This window comes from Triticum aestivum, chromosome 2A, assembly GCF_018294505.1.
Source record: "Triticum aestivum cultivar Chinese Spring chromosome 2A, IWGSC CS RefSeq v2.1, whole genome shotgun sequence".
Taxonomy (NCBI): domain Eukaryota; kingdom Viridiplantae; phylum Streptophyta; class Magnoliopsida; order Poales; family Poaceae; genus Triticum; species Triticum aestivum.
The window spans coordinates 721,675,515-721,698,625 of NC_057797.1; the positions used below are offsets into that span (position 1 = coordinate 721,675,515).

General features: G+C 46.5%; 2 protein-coding genes across 3 annotated transcripts; both read left to right on the forward strand.

Moving 5' to 3' along the window:
- The first annotated feature begins 9,528 nt into the window (after positions 1-9,528).
- On the forward strand, positions 9,529-13,026 carry LOC123190545 (uncharacterized). Its single transcript, XM_044603209.1, has 6 exons — positions 9,529-9,826; positions 9,939-10,292; positions 10,380-11,935; positions 12,042-12,143; positions 12,246-12,335; positions 12,483-13,026. The coding sequence occupies exons 1-6, from the start codon at positions 9,809-9,811 to the stop codon at positions 12,628-12,630; spliced, it is 2,268 nt and encodes a 755-aa protein (XP_044459144.1). The 5' UTR covers positions 9,529-9,808; the 3' UTR covers positions 12,631-13,026.
- Positions 13,027-17,958: 4,932 nt separating this feature from the next.
- On the forward strand, positions 17,959-21,406 carry LOC123190546 (uncharacterized). Of its 2 annotated transcripts, none has more exons than XM_044603210.1 (3): positions 17,959-20,867; positions 20,969-21,035; positions 21,122-21,406. In XM_044603210.1, exon 1 carries the CDS (start codon positions 18,004-18,006, stop codon positions 20,134-20,136), a length of 2,133 nt encoding a protein of 710 aa, XP_044459145.1. In that variant the 5' UTR covers positions 17,959-18,003; the 3' UTR covers positions 20,137-20,867; positions 20,969-21,035; positions 21,122-21,406. The 2 variants fall into 2 exon arrangements, with proteins under 2 accessions (XP_044459145.1, XP_044459146.1); XM_044603211.1 differs by having other exon boundaries at positions 21,141-21,406.
- Positions 21,407-23,111: the final 1,705 nt, after the last annotated feature.

Genomic DNA, 23,111 nt, shown 5'->3' on the forward strand with positions numbered 1-23,111 from the left:
TCCCCCAAGCTTGAGCGATGCTTTCTCCTTCGCGAGGCCAAAAATTATATATATAATTGCGATCACGATGAACAAGATGCATAGGGTAATACTTTTGATGAAATTCCAATTTCATTCTTTTATAGTTCCATGATCTCGTATCATCACATAGCCTATACCATGTCGATGCGTCTCCCTCCAAAGATGAAAGGGAAATCCTTCTTCTTAACAACATCATCGGGTATACCTGCAAGCTTAAATAATCCACAAATATCATCCAAATAGCGTAGATGCTCGTCGGGATGCTTTGTCCCATCTCCTGTAAAAGTATTAGCCAGCAGTTTTTCCATAATACCCGAAGGAAATGCAAAAGGAGTTTCATTTTCAATAGGTTCAGTAGGTTGAGGAGAAACTCTTTGCTCTACTGGATGGGGTGAAGATACCCCGAACAAGCCCCTCAGAGATTCAGTTTCCATAGTAACACATGACAGAAAATTTCAGCACACTATATAAATTTTTCCTTACCAAATTCCACCTACCAAAGGCGCTACACTGCCCGGCAACGGCGCCAGAAAAGAGTCTTGATGACCCACAAGTATAGGGGATCTATCATAGTCCTTTCGATAAGTAAGAGTGTCGAACCCAACGAGGAGCAGAAGGAAATGATAAGCGGTTTTCAGCAAGGTATTCTCTGCAAGTACTGAAATAAGTGGTAACAAATAGTTTTGTGATAAGGTAAATTGTAACGAGCAACAAGTAACAAAAGTAAATAAGGTGCAGCAAGGTGGCCCAATCCTTTTTGTAGCAAAGGACAAGCCGGACAAATTCTTATATAAGGAAAAGAGCTCCCGAGGACACATGGGAATATCGTCAAGCTAGTTTTCATCACGCTCATATGATTCGCGTTCGGTACTTTGATAATTTGATATGTGGGTGGACCGGTGCTTGGGTGTTGTTCTTACTTGAACAAGCATCCCACTTATGATTAACCTCTATTGCAAGCATCCGCAACTACAACAAAAGTATTAAGGTAAACCTAACCATAGCATGAAACATATGGATCCAAATCAGCCCCTTACGAAGCAATGCATAAACTAGGGTTTAAGTTTCTGTCACTCTAGCAACCCATCATCTACTTATTACTTCCCAATGCCTTCCTCTAGTCCCAAATAATGGTGAAGTGTTATGTAGTCGACATTCACATAACACCACTAGAGGTTAGACAACATACATCTCATCAAAATATCGAATGAATACCAAATTCACATGAATACTAATAGCAAGACTTCTCCTGTGTCCTCAGGAACAAACGTAACTACTCACAAAGCATATTCATGTTCATAATCAGAGGGGTAATAGTATGCATAAAGGATCTGAACATATGATCTTCCACCAAGTAAACCAACTAGCATCAACTACAAGGAGTAATCAACACTACTAGCAACCTACTAGCACCAATCCCGGACTTAGAGACAAGAATTGGATACAAGAGATGAACTAGGGTTTGGAGATGAGATGGTGCTGGTGAAGATGTTGATGGAGATTGCCCTCTCCCGATGAGAGGAGCGTTGGTGATGACGATGGTGATGATTTCCCCCTCCCGGAGGGAAGTGTCCCCGGCAGAACAGCTCTGCCGGAGCCCTAGATTGGTTCCGCCAAGGTTCCACCTCGTGGCGGCGGAGTCTCGTCCCGAAAGGTTGCTTATGATTTTTTTCTCATCGAAAGACTTCATATAGGAGAAGATGGGCGTCGGAGAGCCACCAGGGGGCCCACGAGGTAGGCGGCGCGCCCAGGTGGGAGGGGCGAGCCCCCCACCCTCGTGAGCAGGGTGTGGGCCCCCTGGCCTTCATCTTTGGCGACGACTTTTCTTTATTTATTTTAAGATATTCCGTGGAGTTTCAGGACTTTTGGAGTTGCGCAGAATAGGTCTCCAATATTTGCTCCTTTTCCAGCCAGAATTCCAGCTGCCGGCATTCCCCCTCTTCATGGTAAACCTTGTAAAATAAGAGAGAATATCCATAAGTATTGTGACATAACGTGAAATAACAGCCCATAATGCAATAAATATTAACATAAAAGCATGACGCAAAATGGATGTATCATTGGGGGACATAATCGCACGAGGAAGTGATGCCGTCGTCTCGTTGTTTCTCAACGACACCGATGGTCTGGAAGCAGCTGGCTATGATTATGATGGCTCCGGTGACCTAATGCCGATGCAAGAAGGAGACCGTGTGGACGGCTCCGGTGACCCAATGCCGGTGCAAGAAGGAGACCGTGATGACGTCTCCGGTGACCGAACCGAGTCCGGCCAGGTATATATATTAGTTAAGCTTCTGCTGACTAGCTAATTGATGCATTCATTGTTTTGGTATGTACACATATTAATTAAGTCTTTATTCTTTTTTCTAGCCCTCCAGATCGAGCACAACTTCGGTAAAGAGACGAGGCCCGAAGAAAAAGTTGAGCTCGGATAAAAAGTTTGAGATCATAGCAATCGCGCCCGACGGCCAACCGATTGAACCCCTCCGGACAAAGAGCGCATTTGTTGCTCAGTGCGGGGTTTTGGTTAGGGACAAGATCCCGATCAGCATCCAGCAATGGTTAAAGCCGGCTACAGAAGACCCTGAGGTGTCTTATGTCAATGATATGCGGAAAAATGATCTTTGGACTGAGCTGAAGTCAAATTTCACCCTACCGCCAGAGGATGATCCAGAGAAGCCAGTTAAAGAGCAATTAATCAAGTCTTTTGCTCTTAAGAGGATGGCAGAACTATTCAGGAGGTGGAAGAAAGAGCTGAATAAGTTTGTCGAAAATAAAGAGACACCAGAATTCAAGGGCAGATATGAGAAGATCAGAGATCACTGGCCCGCATTTGTGGCCCATAAGACATTGGAAAAGAGTAAGAAGATGTCGGCGACAAACAAGCAAAATGCTGCGAAGAAGAAGCATCACCATCACACGGGGTCAGGTGGCTACCTCGTAGCCCGGCCTAAGTGGGCCAAGACTGAGAATGATCTGGTTGATAAAGGGATCGAACCAGAGACAATTAACTGGCCAGACCGTTGCCGGCCTTGGTTCTTCGGGGCTGGCGGAACCTTGGACCCTATAACAGGGAAGTGCATTTGGACGAATGATCAAATGGACATACCAGTCAGGAAGCTTCAGCAGTATATCGAAGTAGCGCAGCAAGGGATGTTCTTTCCAGACAGAGAGAACGACGAGCTCACAATGGCCCTCGGGAATCCTGAGCACCCTAGACGGACACGAGGCACGCCAGGCTCCATTTCGTGGAAGGTTGGGTTTCCGGACGCAGGCGGTTACAAATCCCAGGAGAGGAGGAAAAAATTGCAGCAGACCCAAATGCAGGCGCTGCAAGCAAGGGTACAAGCGATAGAGGAACGAGAAGCAAATCGCAGCGAACGTACTGTCGAAGCTTCCCCCGAAGCTACCCCGCCATCTCAGCGGAGAAGCAGCGTGGCTTCCACCGAGCTGCTTCAGCCGGAGCATGCCTTGACGGCTCCTGCCAGCTATCCCGTGGATGCTATCATGGAGTCTCAAAATTGCCAGCTTATGACGCAATGGATGAATTTGAAGGTCAAGGCGGTTGTTGGCTCTGTTTATCCTACTGAACCCGACACAACTTTTCACTGCCGGTCGATTCCAGAAGGATATGCTAGGGTGATGGTGGATGAAATAACGGAGGGATTTGAGGACCTCCAGCTTGACCACCCTACTGGCTACCGGTGAAGGGGAGACTAGGCTGGGGTCTGCTCTGAAGACTCCATGCCTATAGCGGAAGGAGCTCATCAACCTTCCGAACTGGACGCCTCCACCTCCTCCTCCTCCTCCGGCAAGTCAGGGCACTCTGCCTCCTCCACCGCCTCGTCAGCAAGGGCGGAAGAGACCTGCCGCCGCTCCGGCTGCTCCGGCGCGTCGTAGTCCTTCTCCTCCGCCTCGTAAGCAAGTAAAGAAGACAACCGCTCCGTCTGCTCTGCCGGCGTCTAGCAGTACAGCCAGAGGCGGGAGGAAATACAGATTCGGTCCTTCTCTAAAGACTCCAGAGAAGTTACCATACGAGAGGACCCCGGAGGCGAACGCCGAGATCGCACGAGAAGAAGTGAGGAACTACTTTGAAGGGGTGAAAGCAAAGAAACATCCACCTCCAGAGGAGAAGGTAGATTCGGTGAAAGCGAAGCGCACTCTGGCTGCCCTGACAAAACCACCCAAGTCTCCGCCGAAAGGAAACTATGAGCGCATTATTGGAAAGGAATTTGCCGAAGCGGAGCGGTCGGGAAGTACTGTCAGTGATCAAAGGCTGAAAGAACGACGAGCTGGGAAACAAATTGCCCAGCTCGGTGAACAAGCGAAGCAATCGTGCCCCCCGCTCAAGGTGCCTAGCGACAACGTCGCTAATGATCCGAGGATGGTGCCCGGTTATAGCAATCTTGGCGATTACCTGCCCGACGATGTACATTATGATTTCATGGAGGTGCAGATACAAAGATACGAGTACGGGAAGCCTCTCGTCAAAGATGAAAGATATCTATCAACGATGATGCGAATATTGCATGATTGATACTTGAAAATCTGCAGATACTCTGGGGGGAGGAGTACTTTGTATGTGAAAGTTAAAAAGGAGCATGACCTCGTTGGAATTGAACTGTTGCCTGTTCCATTTGAGGAGTTCTTTCAGTTTTTCAATCAATTGGCCCTTGATAAAACAACGGTCACCTGCTACTGTCTGTAAGTAGTACTACTTCTGTCATTAAGTCTCTCTATATAGCTCAGCTCTTTCATTGCATGTATTTATAATCATCCTCACTATATTATGCAGATTGAAGATCGCCGAATTGAAGAAAAGACAAGTCGGTCATATTGGGTTCATTAACACATATCTCATAGATGCAACTCAGGTTAAATTTCATGCCGCAGCTACTGAGGCCAACTTGCTACGATCATTGGTAATAAATGAAAACAAAGATATAATACTCTTTCCTTACAACTTCAAGTGAGTGTTACTGTCTTGTGCGTATTCGGTTTCTCTTATATATTAGTCAAGGTTATAGTAATGTAATTGATGAGTTATGCATGCGTGTGCAGTTACCACTATATTCTCCTAGAGATTAAGCTTGAGCAGGGACTAGTAACCGTCTTAGACTCAATACGAAAAGATCCCCAGGACTATGCGGACATGACTCAAATGCTCGAGAAGTAAGTTAAATCGATCATTATCCACCATATCAGCAACTTTGTTCATTTCCTGATATATCAAGTAATTGTTTTCTTTGTCTGGCAGGGTTTGGAAAAAATTCTCCAAAAAAGCTCCAGGACTCCCGAAGAAGCTGCAATTTAGACACCCGAAAGTAAGTACTATAGTAGCATGTTCCGCGCATCTCCTATTGATTCAAGTGCTAGTTTCATCAATACCATTTGGCATTCTTGCTTATCAGTTTGATTGACCTCTATTTCTTGTAAAGTGGTTGTGGCAGGAACAAGGGAATGATTTCTGTGGATACTACATTTGCGAGTCCATCCGCCACACGACCTGTGAGCGGGGCTACACTGACAAACAATATGAAGTACGTAAATAACAACATTCACAATTTTATTTTATTACCATCATTTGTGTTGAGTTTCATTCATTCATATATATATATGTATTGACCCCCTTCTTCAAATTAGATGTTTCGGAAGCGGGATGAACTCCTAGCACCAGCTCGCATACGAGCAGTTCAAGAGGAATTGGCGGCATTCTTTCTTGACCACGTGCTCGCTGAAGACAGAGAATACTATGTGGACCATGAGTCCGTATGATTATATTTGTAAGAGATAATTATTGTATATATGTAGCCGGTAGTGTCGGATAGATATACGAGAACTTGTTGTTCGACCAATCTCTCGGAGAAGGAGAGGTGGTCGATATCACTTCTCTCTGTATGCATATATGTTCATGACGATCTTCTGTTTCCTTCGTTTGCTTACTAGCTAGCTAGCGTGTCTAGTCCTCTATACGTATGTATAGTACGTAGCGTCGACCAAGCACAGACATAAGAGAGGACACTTCTCTCTATTAACTATAGCTAGCTAACACAATATATGAAACACCTAAATTAACCCCCCAAACCCCCAAACCCCCCCTCCCCTTCAAAAAAAACAAAACCCCAGCCACAGAAATGCTGACGCATGGATGCCTATTGGTCCCGGTTGATGCCACCAACCGGGACCAAAGGGTCTCCTGCCTGGGCTCCGCGCACAGGCCACGTGGAGGCCCATCAGTCCCGGTTCTGGATTGAACCGGGACTAAAGGGGGGAGGCATTAGTACCGACCCTTTAGTCCTGGTTCAGGAACCGGGACAAAAGGCCCTTACGAACCGGGACAACAGGCCCTTTTTCTACCAGTGAAGGAAGGGGGGGCCTTTCCTCTTTCTCCCTTCCCCCTTCCTTTTCCAACAAGGCAAGAGGGGGGAGTCCTACTCCCGGTGGGAGTAGGACTCCTCCAGGCGCACCCCTTGGGCCGGCCGCACCTCCCCCTCTCCCTCCTTTATATACGGGGGCAAGGGGGCACCCCATGACACACAAGTTGATCTTCGTGATCGTTCCTTAGCCGTGTGCGGTGCCCCCTTCCACCATATTCCACCTCAGTCATATCGTAGCGGTGCTTAGGAGAAGCCCTGCGTTGGTAGAACATCATCACCGTCATCACGCCGTCATGCTGACGAAACTCTCCCTCAACACTTTGCTGGATCGGAGCTCGAGGGACATCACCGAGTTGAACGTGTGCAGAACTCGGAGGTGCCGTACGTTCGGTACTTGGATCGGTCGGATCGGGAAGACGTACGACTACTTCCTCTATGTTGTGTCAATGCTTCCGTTGCCGGTCTACGAGGGTACGTAGACAACACTCTCCCCTCTCGTTGCTATGCATCACCATGATCTTGCGTGTGCGTAGGAATTTTTTTGAAATTACTACGTTCCCCAACAGTGGGCGTTTCCCTTGCGCTACCTAGGGCTTTCCCTATCAGTTAGGCGCTTAAAGCGGATCCACTTCCAACACCTCGAGGACCAAGTCGCCGGCAAAACACCATCTTGGCAGGGGAAACACTACACGACTGCGGGTAGGAACACATTGGTCAAGTCAATCCCCACCGCCATCATGATTTACCATAGCATGACGCTAGTCATTCCAGTTGAGGTTCTCCAAGCCATTGACAAGATCCGAAGAGCTTTCCTTTGGGCGAGATCCGACAAGGTCTCCGAGGAAAATGCAAAGTTAACTGGACTTCCGTTTGCTGCCCCATGATCCTCGGGAGGCCTTGGTATCCTACACCTGGCAAAGTTTGCTCGTGCCTTCCGCCTTCGATGGCCATGGCTTGAGTGGATCGCGCCAGAGCGGCCTTGGGTGGGCACCGGGAACTCACGCGACAAGGAGGACATGAATCTATTCCGCGCCCTCACGAAGGTCACGGGAGGAGATGAGAACAAGGCGAGTTTCTGGGCGTCCTCCTAGCTAAATGGCCTTAGACCTAAGCAAATTGCACCATTAATATTTGACATTTCCAGAGGTAAGAAGTGGAGTGTAAGAAAGGTGGTCCAGAATGGTGCTTGGGTGGATCAAATTCGGTCCTCAAATGGCCTAACAGTGGCCCACATACAGGAATTCATCAAGCCGTGGGCTATGGTGGCACAAGTGCATCTTCAGGACGATCAACATGACACCACCACTTGGAAGCTCGCCACCTCGAGGCAAATATTCGACGGCATCGACATACAAGGTGCAGTTTTGCAGCATCATTGCAGCTAGCTCCAATAGCATGATCTGGACGAATTGGGCGCCGTCAAAATGCAAGTTTTTTGCCTGATTGATCACTCAAAAGTCCAAATCGAGTTCCGACGGCCGACGGGTTGGCTAAATTGTGGCAACTGTCTGTTGTGCAACCAAGTTCCGGAATCGGCACCAGACATCATCTTCCAATGCAGATTCTCCGTTCGGGTGTGGTGCATGGTGCGCGACTGGCTTCAACTCGAAGGGCTATACCCGAATGCATGGCACGTTTTTGACGACGTAAAATCTTAGTGGTTTGCCATGGTTGCCTTTGGCCGTCGTAAGGCTATGGCTTCTATTGCAATGCTTGTGTCTTGTGAGTGTGGAATGAGCGCAACGCAAATGTCTTCAACAACAAGTTCGCTATGTCGATTGTGATCATGGCCAAAATCCGGTGCGAGGCAAAGAATTGGGGGTTGGCGGGTGCAACTCATTTATATAATCTCATGCCGGGAGAGTAGGCTTTCCTTGTACGGATTGTCGCCCTCGGGCGGCCAAACTTGTTCTAAACTCTCTTAATTAACGAATGTGGCAAGTCTTTTGCCCATTTCAAAGCAAAAAAATTCATGTGCAAAAAAGTTTGCAATGGCAGTCCGTACATGAGTGAGGGGCAATGGCCTAGACGGCCTGACCTTCTACACCGTCCAGGATGACGGAGCGTGCTAGACCGGTAGCTCGTTCACTGCGGAGGCACACGAGGTGAGCGTGGGAACCGGGAGGAGAAGCCCGACGCACGGAATGATGGCGGCGCATGGCATCAATTTATGGCCAACGCAGTTCCCGTTTAATGCACTTATTACTGTACTAAGCTAGTATAAACTAAGCGGGACGAGTAGCTTTAACTATCCATTATCCATTTTCTGGACCGTCAGATAGTGATTATTCTGCCCGAGTTGGTTTCACGCTAAAGTAGGAGCCGTCCGATCCAGTTTAATTTTACTGCCCGGACCAGTCATCACTATGTATACATGCGCTTTCAAATGGGAAGTGCAGTCGCGTCATCCTTCCTTCCTCTCCTAGCCGTGGACCGATCGCGAGGAGAGAGCCAGCCCTCGAGCCCGGCACGCCATCGACACGTGCGCGGAGGATCCATCTCGGCGGCGGCGAGCGCCTCCTGCTTCCCGCTCCGGCCCCCACCTCGTTTCGGCGTACGCCGGGCGTCATTCCCGGTGGCGGCCCGCGCCTGCTGAGTGCTGAGTCCACGCCACCTCGCGTGATCGCGCTGTCCCCCGCTTCTCGGGCAGTTCATCTGCCGGCGAGAGCTCCGTCGCGCCCGCATTGCACCTTCGTTTGGCACTTCAGGTGACATGTCGAAATCTCAAGGAGAAAATTCCTTATATAACACTGTTTTAAATATTGGTTCCCTATTTAACACTCTAATAAATTTTCTTCCCTAAATAACACCAAGTGTAAATTTTTTTTCCCTTTATAACACTTCTGTCAAGTCCGTTAGCATATGCCGTTAAGATCTAGATCGACTGATGTCAGTATTTTCTCGTTGGACGAAATTACCCCTTTGAGGAAAAAGAAAAACAAAGACCAAACCGGTCTCTCTATTCTCTCCCGACCCGACTCTTCTCATCCCCTTTCTTCCCAACCCTAGAGGCGGCGGCGGCGGCGGCGAACCTCCCAGACCTAGCGGCGGCGGCGGAGGGCTATGGATGGCGGCAGTTCTGCGGATGGAGACGGCGCCGCGGACGACGGCCATGGCGCGGTTGCGGACGACGGCCATGGCGCGGCTGCGGACGTGCTTGCCGATGGCGTCGGCGGGGCTGAGGTCAGGTCAATCCAGGGCGCCGGGCTAGCCTCGGGCTGCGGTGGGGTTGAGCCAGCATCGGGCTAGGCCGGAGACTCGGCTACAGCTGGCTCGGGCCAGGCCGGTGGCTCGGCTGCAGCTGGCTCGGGCCAGGGCGCAGCAGTGGCTGGGGTCTCCGGCGAGGGCACGGCTGGGTCGTTCTTGGCAGCAGCTTCAGGCCAGGGAGGTACTCAGTTGCCGCCAGCAACATGGGCGTGTCCAGATGGGTAAGGGCCAGTCCATCTAGTAGCAATTATCATGCATAGATTGTGCTAGTTTGTGTAGCTGTGTATTTGAGGAAGAGATCTTTTCACTTAATTTCTGTTAATGATGATGAAGGATGATGAAGTAGAGGCGTCTGAAGTAGAGGAGTCTGAAGTAGAGGACGATGAAGTAGGGGAGTCTGAATTAGAGGATGATGAAGTAGAGGAGGATGAGGAGTTCCATGAGGCAGAGCATACTCCACATGTAGAGTATGACAAATTAGACCATCCAATGACAAAAGGCTTTACATATCCCAGCATGAAAGAGTTCAAGTTGGCACTTTCTCAGCATGCAATCAAACATGAATTTGAGTATAATACCGAGTATAGTACACCTCATTGGTTTAGGGGCTATTGTTCAAGACGAGATGCTGATAATTGTCCATGGAGGATACATGCTTCTACGACGGAGGATAAGTGTACTGTAATGGTAATCGTTTAACTCTATTCATTTGTGAACATTTATTGCATAATTGTCAAGTGTTTTTAGCTAATTACCTCTATCTCTCTTTTTAAGGTGAAGAAAAACCCATGTGGTCATGATTGCTCTAGTACAAGAAGGAAAAGGAAGATGAAGAACGCAACCAAGTTTTGGATATGTGATAAGGTGAAGGATTGGCTGATTGAAGATGCTACTCTCGGAGCGAAGGCATTGCGCAAAAAGATTAAAGAACACCACAAGGTTGACATCCACTACAAGAGGGTATATATGGGTAAGAAGCTAGCTCTGAAAGAACTATATGGTGATTGGGATAGCAGCTTTGACAATTTGTATAGGTTTAAAGCACAAGTTGAAATCTCTTGCCCTGGTAGCATAGTGCAGATTGATCATTACACTATAAAAGAAAAAATCAGGTTTAGAAGGTTCTTCTTTGCTTTGAAACCTTGCATAGATGGATTCCTTAGTGGTTGCAGACCGTATTTGGCAGTAGATAGCACATTCTTAACAGGCAGGTTTAAGGGGCAGCTAGCCAGTGCTACTGCTGTAGATGGCCATAATTGGATGTATCCACTTTGTTTTGGAATTTTTGATTCCGAAACAAATGAGAACTGGATCTGGTTCATGCAATTGCTTAGGCAAGCCATAGGATCGCCAAGGGGTTTAGCCATAAGCACTGATGCTGGGCAGGCGGTGATGACAGGGGTAAAGGAAGTTTTCCCAAAGGTAGAACATAGGGAATGCATGTTTCACTTGGTGTCAAACTTCAAGAAAAAGTATCACGGAAAGGTATTTGATGACCATCTTTGGGTTGCTGCTTACTCATGGAACAAGTATATATTTGAGAAAAATTGGGTTGCAATGGAGACAGCAAAGCCAGCGGCAACTACATATCTTAGGAAGTGGCACACTAGGTTGTGGACTAGGAGTCAGTTCTCAACCATTTGTAAGGTGGACTATGTAACCAACAACCTGGCAGAGTGCTTCAATAAATGGATTAAGCACCACAAGTCCTTGAACTTGGATGACTTAATGGACAAGCTTAGGCAGATGATTATGATCATGTGGAATCGAAGGAGAAAAGTAGCAAAGAAGTTAGCTAGCTTATTAATTTTGCCCCACATAATGAAGAAGTTGAATGCAAAGAGTAGAGAGTTAAACTTGGAGGTGGTAGAAAGCTCGGAAGAAGTTGCTGAAGTTACTCAATTGGGAGGCAACGGGTTTAGGTTTGTCGTCAACTTGCATGATAACACATGTTCTTGTAGACAATGGCAAGTTTCCGGCCTTCCTTGCAAGCATGCTCTAGCATTCATCACATCACTTGTCAATGCACATATACAGAATTATGTGGACTCATCTTACTCCATTGACAAGTTTAGGGTAGCTTATGGCCAACTAATCCCTGCTATGTGTGACAAGACCCAGTGGCCTGAATCTAACCATGGATTCTTCATGCATCCACCCTTGTTAAAAGCTGTAGCTGGTCGGCCCCAAACTGAGAGGCATAAGGGTTGTGGTGAGAAAAGGAGGAAAAGTAGCCAGCACTTGTGCCCTATTTGCAAGGAATACGGGCACCATTGGCATAAGTGCAAGAAGGGTAACAAAGATGACATTGTTGCTTTCATGGCTGTGAGGTAATCAACTATCCATTCTACTCTCCTATTGCATGTTAACTACTTTCTTGCATTATTGTTTTGTAATCACCTATGAATGTTCACTACTTTCTCATTTCTCGTGTAGAGAACCACCAAAGAAGAGGAGGAAGACTACTAAAACATCCGAGTCATCCATTGTGCCAAGAGGTGATGACGCGCCGACAGCCGCTATGTATTTTCCACCAAGGTTACCTATTCTACACCAATGCTTGTTCCAAATAATAACTGAGTTTTTATTTGTGCCAAACGAAAACTGAGTTTGATTTGTATGTATTAATGCAATCCATAGCCAAAACTTAGAAACTACAACCAAGAAGAAGGGAAAGCATAACCAAACATTGGAGACTACAAACAAGAAAAATGCAAAAGGGGGGAAAAGGTGACCTTTTCTGTTTCTGGATTTTAATATCACATATTATGCATAGTTGATATTGTTGTTTGCTGCCATACATGTATCAAATATATCCATATGTATTGTTGTCATACATGCACTACAATAATTTGACAGCCATGTTGTTATTTTAAGGGCCACAAGGAAGATGGAGCTTGCTAAAAAGGATCAAAACAATCTGATGGTTCCATTTGACAGCCCTGCAATGGGCACTAGAAGCAAAAGAGCTTACCCAACTAGCCCTGCAATGGGCACAAGAAGCAAAAGGCGGCTCAGCTTATGAACTCCATCTAATTTCTTTCACTTAATGTCACTTTTGTTGCTGCTCATGTCATGTTGTGTGGACTTGGAGTAATGTATGTGAACCTGGGTATGATGTGAGCCACTTTTGGGTTGCTAATATGATGTATGTGTGGACTTGGAGTAATGTATGTGAACCTGGGTTTGATGTGAGCCACTTTTGGGTTGCTAATATGATGTATGTGTGGACTTGGAGTAATGTATGTGAACCTGGGTATGATGTGAGCCACTTTTGGGTTGCTAATATGATGTATGTGTGGACTTGGAGTAATGTATGTGAACCTGGGTATGATGTGAGCCACTTTTGGGTTGCTAATATGATGTATGTGTGGACTTGGAGTAATGTATGTGAACCTGGGTATGATGTGAGCCACTTTTGGGTTGCTAATATGATGTATGTGTGAACTTGGAGTAATGTATGTGACCCTGGGTATGATGTGAGCCACTTTTGGGTTGCTAATATGATGTATACGCATGATATATGTGAGTCATATATGTGTACTTGGATGTGAGTCAGGATGTATATGGAGTGCCTCATGCCATTGGCAAATTTGAAAGGTGTGTGTTGAACAATATACACATGAATTGTGTCACAGGTTCTGCACAATTTTGAATTAAATTTCGAAATAAAAAACTGTCCAGAATTGCATGTTTACAAGGAAAGTTCTGCCCAGTTTTGCAATTAACAGCAGAAAAGGTTATTGATCCCCATGTGAATGATTTTGATCACAAGTTGCATTAGGGGTAAGATCGTCTTTTCATATACCATTTAACACCGTTAGTACTCAAAATAGACGGAAGTGTCACAAAGGGAACAAATTTTAGCATTGTTGTTAGATAAGGAAGAATTTTTTTTACGGTGTTAAATAGGGCATAAAAATTTAAGCGAGTGTTAAATAAGGAATGCTCTCAATCTCAAGCCCCCTTCCCTCTGCTCTGTTTCTACCACGTTTAAAGCTGGATCTCTGTTTCCATGGCGTTTGCAACTTGAGCTCTATTTCCATGGTGTTGTGTCGTAGGCGCACATCAGGGATCCGCGACGTTTTCCATGAATTTTGTTGGCACAAGTCTGGATTTCACGTGTCATCAGCTATTTTTTTTGGGTGAGAAATCCGCGTTGAATAGGGAGATGCAGTAGTAGTATTATTATATAGTAGCTGGCCGGAGGCGCATAAATACGGAACGGAATACCCAATTCCCGAAAAACCCCCCTCCTTCCTCCCACGTGGCGACGGGGAGGAACCCTAGTGCGCCGCCGCCAGAGGGTGCCCGGCCGGCGGGACCTCCTCGTCTCCGGGTTCGGCGCGGGCCGAAGCTTCTGGGCCGGGACGCCGCGGCGCGGTGCGCGGACGCACCGATGGCGCGGCGGCGCGACGGGCTGGGCGGTGGCGGGGCCCGCCTCTGTTCACCGGCGGCGCAGGCTGAGGGCGGCTTGGGCCGCCTCTGCCGTGGCCATCGGCCGGTGGAGGTGGTGGGCTCGTCATGGCGGCCGGGCGTGTGGCCTTCTCCTCCCGCGGGCATGCGCCGACGGGATTGCGGCAGCGCGGCGGTGTCGGAGCAGGTGATGGTTCAGGAAGTAGTAGTAGAGTAACGGCGCAGAGATTATCTGAGGCCGTCGTGACATTTAGCTCTGCCGAGATTATCTCGTTCTCTAGTAGTACCCCAATGGTGGTGATTTTGCTACTAGATTTTCTAATGATAGTATAATTTGTTCTAGTTGGATTAGGATGTTTGTATGTCTGGAGTAGATCAACGTCCCTTCATTTCTGGACTGTTTGATATTTATTAGAAATTGCAGAAAAGAGTAGATCATTACGATGCATTTTGTTTATTCATAGAGATGTTTAAAGTTCAGTAGCTTTATAATCGACATACATATGATTTTTATGAATGAATATTACTTCACATGATAATTTCTGGCTCTTTCCTGTGTTCTCTTCTGTTTTGTGCTAAACTGCTAAGTTGGGTACACTCTATATTTATCGTGAACTGTAGTTTACAAAGATCCATAGAATTTCATCTGATGTAGTTTCCCAACCTGTAAACTCAAGTCTTCTATGTGCTTTTTTGTCCCTTGTCTTAATCCCATGTACGGCCTAGGATTGTTGTTCCTTCGTGCATGGAGTCCTGGTTATGTTCCTTTCCTTTTATTTGTTGCTTCCTTTTGTCTATGGTTGTATTAGCAGCCTGCTGATTCATTTTGTTTTCTTGATTGCCTCTGTATGTTGTTGAGGCTACCAACGAAACGAATGATACACCTGCTGGCTATTCCTACAATACACCTACTCGTATATATAGTTTGCTTCGTTTCTCTGTTTTTTACTTTCTGTTTGATTGTTTCTTCCGGTTTGGTGATGACCTTGCTGCTCCGTGCGCTATTGACTGCTGCTGTTACCGTTTGCTTCATAAGGGAAAACACTCTCCCTTATTTGCTCTTGCTTGTTATTTACTCATCTTTATTTATTTGACATCCTCATGTGTTCATCCCTTTGTCGGGTGTATGCTGGGTTATTCCTTAATTAGTATAGACAGGATTTACAGTAGGCTGGGACACTTGTTTATTTTGTAAGTTAGTTGCTATATTATACTACAAGATGTATATGGTAGGAAGTTAACAAGTGAAGTATGTTTTAAGTTTTCAACGGTATCCGACCATTGCTTTTCTTCTCCTTTTACATGCAATGCAATAAGAGTCATAGGGAAGGGCTGAAGTTTAGCAATCCAAGAGTCATAGTTTATGTTTAGTAAGGATCTTCTCCTCCCCTCACTTCTCTCACTTTGGGTTGTTGCTGGCCTTTGTGTTTTTGCTCTGTGTTGTGGTCATCTGGCCAAAATTTTCTATTTTTGTTTTGATATGTTGGCATAGTTCAGTGTAACTTAATTGCTATGGTTTAGTCCTAGATTATCTCTATAAACATTCTGTTAAGGCTTACAAATATCTACTGTTGTTATATCTGATATCCTTGTGTTGGCTATCAATGTGGTACATAGGTAGGCTTTAGGTTGCTGTGATGCTAAAGATGCTCAGCTAATTAATTACAGTATGCTAAAGATGGTCAAATGGCCCATTCCATATGGTCTCTGGATGCTCCCCATTTTCAACTGTAGCTTAGTTTCCTAACTGTTGTTCTAGATACTGTCACATGCTATCTAGCTTAAGGCTTGCTTACAATTGTAAATTCATGGCTTAATTGGATACTGTGATTACTAATTGATTCACCGTTCTTCTGTTTAGCATGGACTGTTTGCTCTATTTCCACTACTAATGGTAGTTCTAGGGCATTGTTCAATATACTTGCTAGCATGATTCACTCTTCTGTTTGGTAGCTGACTACTCCCTGGTCGTTTCAAATAATGGTTGGTTGGATCCTATAGGCTGAATCTATGATGGTCTGTTTAGGTTGCAAATCATGAATGAGTATTCTGGTCTTCAAGTTACTCAATATTTTCTCATTTTAATGTTACACACTATTATTTACCTCGGAATCGAGCATGTGCTATTATGATAATGAATTTTTGCACACTTCTCAATCTGATGCTATTTTACATTGTGTGTAACTCTAGTTATGGATCCAGCTGCCTACGATGATTTGCTGTTAGTTGGTTCACTGTATCATGGGTTCAACAGAGGGAGGCACCTGCGTCTCTCAGCTACTCAGGGGTTTGAAGAGAGACGGTGGTTAAATAACGAAGAAACCAGTGCTATGATGCTCAACCCGCAGATCTTCAGAAACCCACATGGTGTGTTACTCGATGATCAGGCATTTACTGTGGACTGTTATTCCCTGCTGGTTGATATGGATGAGTATAATGGAATGATGGCACATTCTGGCCCCAGAGCTCAGCAGCAGCAGTTCTGGCCTTACTATGGTTCAGTTGATCATCATAATCCCATGAAGCGGGAATATTTTGCTGGCATAAGCAAGAATCATGCTGCACACAGAGGCTCTGATAACGAAGAAATCATCTGCAAGAAGTATGAAGTGAAAGGTGCATACAGGTGCCGCCGGCGAACAATCCTGCCAGATAACCTTTTTGCTGTAACTGGCATTCACCCCCCTTTCCCTAATATGATGGTACTGCAATACCAGCTTACTCCAGATGCTCTTGTAGCGAACCGTCTGCACCAGGCTGACCTGATGGCAATTCATGTCCAGCAGCGAAGGGATGAGCTGGGCGAGGGTTTGATACCTCTGTACGGCGGCCCTGCAAGGCCACCTGGTCTCCTCTAGTGAAAAGAACTACCAAGCAAGGAAGAACATCAACATGCATGCAGAGTCTTACACGGTCCATTTATCAGCCCAAGAGGACGGGAAAGAAGAAGTGTGGCTACTACATGTAGAGGCAGTAGTTCCTGGAACCGGAGAATAGAGTGGACAAACGTGCTGAGATTGATGAGTGGGTCGTCACCCTGACCTTCCCACATGGCGAGTGTCTATCCCGTGGGAAGCATATCGCCTGGCGTCTATGCTTTCCTTCCCACTGAGATGGTAACGAAGTTCCCTTCATAATCCAGGACGACTTCCTCCTTGCATCTTCAAGAGAGGCTATTCTGTTTGACAGTCCATGGAACAAGGGGATTCTGGACTGTATCCAAAGTGCTTTCCTGAAAGCTTTTGTCGCACTTGTGAAGTCTACGCTGATGCACCAGCAATGTCCTTTGCCTTCTATGTTTAACTTCCTGCTGGTCAATCATTCACTAATCCCACTACTTGAGCCAGTTAGGACTGGCATCAAAAACAAGATTCTTGTCGAGGATATAGTACCATGTGAGTCTCATAGTTCACAGAAAATATTTTGCAAACCTGGTGAGGTTGGACGGCTGAAACCGGCCTTTTGGAGTATTCTCAGCAAGGCATGGCCGCATGGGAATCTGGAGTTGACCTGAAGAATCTCTCAACTCATGGCAGCTACATCCTCAGCTCTCATTTTGACAAGTCCACGTATAATACCGTGCTATCATTTCTTGGTGTTAAAAGTGTGAGCACCGAGTGGTACGTCAAATGCATCGAGGGCTCTAATCTTGTCAAGGAGGTAAATGAACAGATTTATCTCGAGGTTTTATCCTTTGTCGCCGACAATTGGCAGAACTGTTTCTCCGGTACAAAAATGATGTCTATTCCCCTGCTGAAGTATGTTGATCGGAACAATGCTATCTCTTTCTGGAGCATTTCTAAAGCTACTCAACTGAGTGACAGATTGTGCATTGCATCTGAGAAGAAGTGCATACCTAGCTCTTGGTTTTCCTGAAGACACAATTGCTGGCTTCAGACATTCCATTCATACACCCTCCAGATGCAAGCTTTCCTACAGTCTCATCGCCTCTAACCGTTGACAATGCAATCTTGCTTTTGCAATGGATACAGAGTCTCAAGTCAAGAAGGTACAATTACCGGCTAAATTTCTGGCTTGTGTAAAACAGGGAAGTTGGCTTAGGACATCAGTTGGGTACAAGCCACCAAATCAATCATTTCTGTCCAGTTCTGAGTGGGGAGTTCTTTTGCAAAGTGGCTCCTCGTTTGTTGATATACCGATGATTGACCAAAAGTTCTATCAAAACAAGCTGCATTTGTACTGGGAGGAACTCAAGGCGATCGGAGTTAGATTTGAATTTCAGGAGGCATCAGCGTACATCGGCAGCCGCCTCATGTCTATGGCTGCAAGCAATACGCTGATCAGAGAGAATGTGTACTCACTCCTTCGGCTGATTCGGTTTCTTCGAGAGAAAGTTCTATCTCCAAGCGAACTCATCAACAGTGTCAAAGATGGACAGTGGATGAAGAGTACTCTCAGCTACAGGTCTCCAGTTGGTTGTATCATCTATGATGCAGGCTGGGCAGTTGCATCCTGTATCAGTAGCCAGCCGTTCCTTGATGTCAAGTTCTATGGCGACGACATCCTTACCTACAAACCAGAGCTCAACTTGCTCGGTGTTCTTGTTGAATTTAAAGACAGCTACAAACTTGTGATTGATAATTTCAAGTTCAGTTCGGCTGCTATTACTCCTGAGGCTACTGTGCTAATCCTCAAATGTATCCAGCATGTGAACTCATGCGATGCCTTCATAAGAAAGATCAAAGATTTAAAATGGGTGAAGACCAGTGTGGGGTTCCGTGCTCCTAATGAATCTTTTCTTGTGGATCCTCGATGGGAGTGCCTTCTAAAGGTCTTTGATGGGGTTCCTGTAGTTGATTTCAGATTTGATGGGAGTAAGCTTAGTCCCTACAAAGCAGAGTTGGAGAAGACCGGGTTGATAGCAAAATTGGAGGCGGCATCAAAGGCTGTAGCTCACTTGTTCAAGCAGATGGTTCTGAACTCATCACTTCCAAAGGCGAGTGTCCTAGCCCTGCTAGCATGTTATGGGCAGCTGAAAACACAGGGCGCGCTCCCTGTCGAGCTTTTCAGTTGCATGCTGAATGAGAAGTGGTTGCGTACATCGTTTGGTTTCAGATCTCCCAAAGATGCAATCTTGTTCAATGCAGAATGGCAGTCTCTATCATCAGTAGCAGACCTACCTTTCATAGATGACGGTGACTCTCACCAAGGTTTAAGCAAAGAAATACATGGTTATAAAGATGAGCTCAAGAATTTAGGTGTTACTACTGAAGTGAAAGCTGGTGCTAGGTTTGTCATCAATGGCATCAACATTCCCAAGGATCCTTTACACTTGTCTGGAGCTACTGTCTTGTCATTGCCCAGGTCCATTCGGAGCTGGTTGGCTTCTTCAAGTAACTTCCCAAAGGGCTTTCTAGAGAAAATCAAAGGCTGCAGTTGGTTGAGGACAAAAGTGGGGTTCCAATGTCCTGATGAGTCGATCCTGTTTGATCCAAAGAATTCTTCCATTCGCATAGAAGATAGCCCTTTCATTGATGAAGCATTCTATGGCTCGGAGATAGCCTCATTCAGAGACGCCCTTGCGGCAATCGGAGTATCTGTGGATGTTAGACACGGACATGAGCTTGTTGCTCGACATCTGAAAGGCCACAAAAACAGGGCTACTATTTCTCGTATTTACACGTACCTTAAGGAGTACAATTGGGAGCCTGCAAACAAGACTAGTGATTGGATCTGGATACCAAATAAAAAGAAAAGTGGAGAGTGGGTGAGCCCTCTGGGTTGTGTTCATGATAAGGACAACCTTTTCAGCCTGCAGCTGCATGTCTTGGACAAATATTATGACAAGAAGTTGCTGGACTTCTTTTCACATGTTTTTGGTGTGAGGAATGGTCCTAGCGCTGAAGATCATTGCAAACTATGGAGCACATGGGAGAGCTCTGTCGATGCGCTATCTGCAGCTGACTGCTCTGCTTTCTGGCAGTTCATTGCTAAGAACTGGAGCAAAAACACGGAGAAGCTTCTTTCTGCTTGTGTCAAGGTTCCAGTTTGTACCGACGGAACTATCCTTCTGTCGAAGAAAGAGGATGTGTTTATTCCTGATGATCTACTCCCTCCGTTCCGAATTACTTGTCGTAGGTATGGATGTATCTAGATGTATTTTAGTTCTAGATACATCCATTTCTGCAACGAGTAATTTGGAATGGAGGGAGTACTTCTCAAGGATTTGTTCGACAAGCTGCCTAACCGGTCATTGTTCATATGGTATCCATCTTCAAGCCTGCCTTCCATGTCTCGAGCAAAGCTGAACAACATCTACGATAGCATTGGAGTCCAGGCAATATCCAAAGCTGTTGGGAAGAATGATTCACTCGCATCGGAAAATGTCAGCCCAACAAAAGCTGCTCGGGTAAGGTCATCAATGTTGGTATGATAAAACTGGTCCTTGCTTTTCTTGCCGATCCTGCTCTCGACATTTCTGCTGAAGAGCGGCACAAGATATTTCCTGCCTGCTCAATGTGACGGTGCTAGAGAACAGTGAGCCAATCACGGTGGGATACAACGTGAAGCTGTCCTCTGGGGCCGTTTTGGATGTGAAGGCCACACGGAAGCTCCGGTGGGAGAGGGAGAGCTCGAAACTCTACATGCAGAAAAGCAAGCGTGCACCAGGCTACAAGGAGAAGTTGGAGTTTGCGACGAACTTTGCGGATGAGATATCCCAGGGGCTGCTCTTCGAGAAGGCAGATCAGGTCCCTTTGCTCGCGGAGCTCATTAAAATCGGCAGTTTGATGGACTTCCACGCTGCCGCTGTCGAGTACCTTCTGAAATCAAAAAATCTGCAGCTGTTCCCTGAAGACGAAGAATTCCTTAACACTGCATCGCTAGGTCTGTGACCGATAAACAAAATTTTTCTCATCTTATGAGTCTGAAAGTATTTACCTCCTTATGCTGTTGTCTCCAACTCTTTGACGCTTGTATGCATGCAGGTCGTAGCAGGAACCGTTAGCGATCTCTGGAGTTGTTCTTACGCATGCCGACACATGGAGTGAAGTGGTGAGTGCATTGCTTGTTTGTTTTTCTATAGAAGTTGTATCACCTCTGTAATTGTGTTGGAAGCTTATGCATTAGTCATTTGACAGGTTACTTGCTGATGGCCAGGCCTGCAGGAGCTTAATTGATGCTTAAATCTGGAGCGTCCAGCAATGCGCCTACTCGATTATCTTGTGCATACGTTTTGTCGCGATTACTAGCTGTGAACTTTTGTTTTGGCTTTCTCCCTTTATGAACCGCAACCTGTCTGTGTTTTTCAGTGTGAAATGACCCTCGTACGTACTGGTGTGTTATCCTTTATGTCTTGTGACCATCATCTCTTATATCTTGTTATTATTTAGCATGAATATATGTTGGACCATGTGTGAGCTTGATTGTGGTGGCCTGCTAAATAAAAGGAGCCTGGTTGCCTGTCAAATCTTAAGGCATGTCCATTGTTTTTTTTGTTTATTACTGATTATAAAAGCTAATTAAGTCAGGAATCCTAAAATGGCACTGGTACTTGGAAGTAACTGCGATGGATTCCTAATGTTAGCATGCGGTACTTGTGATGAACTTGTTTATTGCTGCCAAATGGAAAATCTTTGAGCATATACTTATATATATGAATATTATGCATGCAAATGTTCTGTTGCTGCGGGGAGCCTGCCTGCGACTGCAAGCGTCTCTGCTTGCTCGACTGAGCATTAGATATGTAGACAACTAACTGTCAAGATGATACGTAGCAGATGTGAACTTATTATGGCTTTCTGCCTTTCTGAACCAGAACCTGTTTATTTGCATCCTTTATGTCCTGTGATCATCCATTGAACAAGAACATGTGTAAACATTGTGTTATTTGAGATGACTAAATATGCTGGCGGCCTGCTAGACTAAAGATGGCTGGTTTCCTGTCAAATCCTACTCCATGTCCATGTTTTTTTTTTTTGGATTGGTACTGAATCATAAAAATGTAAATCAAGTGAGAAATGCTGAAATGGCACTTGTACTTGGGAGTAACTGTGGCTGGGCCTCCGAGCATCTTCTTCTATTAGCATGTGGTGGTACTTGTGATCAACTTGTGTTATTGCTGTGAAATAAGAATGAATTGGTCGGTTGCCTGTCGAGTCTTTCTCAGTATCAAGTCCAGACAGTTGTAAATTTCTCCGTATCAAGTCCAGACGGTTGTAAATGTTGCGTCTCTGCTTGCATTTGAGATTGGAAAATTTTGTGAACCGCTCATGAAGTCAATGACAGAGCACAAGTCAAGAAGTGCAGGCGATGTATAAAATGGAATCGCAATGGGATGTAGATTGGCTCAGCACACCGGATGCAGCAAAGATTAAGCTTAAAATAACACACCGGATCACAAGGCATCCATCACACGCACGCAGCAGCATCGATCCAGAGGCAGACAGACGTACAGAGGAAGACTGAAGACAACACGAAGAAAGCAGTTGGTAGAACCACGAGGAGGTGGCGCGGATCGACGATTCGATTCGATGGGCCTTTGGCCGCAGGGCGATGCGACGCTCTAGACGCGGCCTTCCCAGAGGCACGGCTGGTGGTCGGAGCAGGGCGCGTGCGGCGGCGGGGCGAGGCCGAGCGCGGCGGCGCGTTGCCAGCGCTGGGCGCGGGTGAGGCCGAGGCAGGGCCCGTAGCGCGTGTCCATGTCGAACTACCGGGCCGTCCTCTCCGCGTCCTCCTCCTCCTCCCTCCTCGCCGCGTCAGCGCCGTCGCGGTGATCTGCCGCAGCTGCAGCCAAAGAATTAAAGAAAAAAAAAACAGATCGATAGATCGATCAGTCAATCCGCTGGGATCGGACGGCGACTGCGTGGGATTGGGCATGCGGCGGCATACCTCGTATCGGGCGGAGGAGATGCGCCGCCGCCGCCGCTTGCTTCTGGTGGTGGTGCGCCGCCTTCTTGGAGACGCCGCCGGCGGGCTTGGTGGCGGCCGCCGCGCCGGAGTGGGCCTTCTGCTGCCGGAAGAAGGATTTGACGTCGCCGCCGCTCCTCATGGCTCTCTCCGCCGGCGGTGCGAGCTCTTCAGGATCGGTGGGAGGAAGAAAGGGGGCAGAATCAGATGGTGGATGGAGAA

Excerpts from the sequence above, each read along its gene's own strand:
- LOC123190545 (XM_044603209.1), top strand. Across the intron at positions 10,293-10,379 it reads AGGATAAGTGTACTGTAATG|GTGAAGAAAAACCCATGTGG; the intron begins GTAATCGTTTAA and ends TCTCTTTTTAAG. Across the intron at positions 12,144-12,245 it reads GCTATGTATTTTCCACCAAG|CCAAAACTTAGAAACTACAA; the intron begins GTTACCTATTCT and ends TGCAATCCATAG.
- LOC123190546 (XM_044603210.1), top strand. The coding sequence starts at position 18,004 with ATGGATACAGAGTCTCAAGTCAAGAAGGTACAATTACCGGCTAAATTT.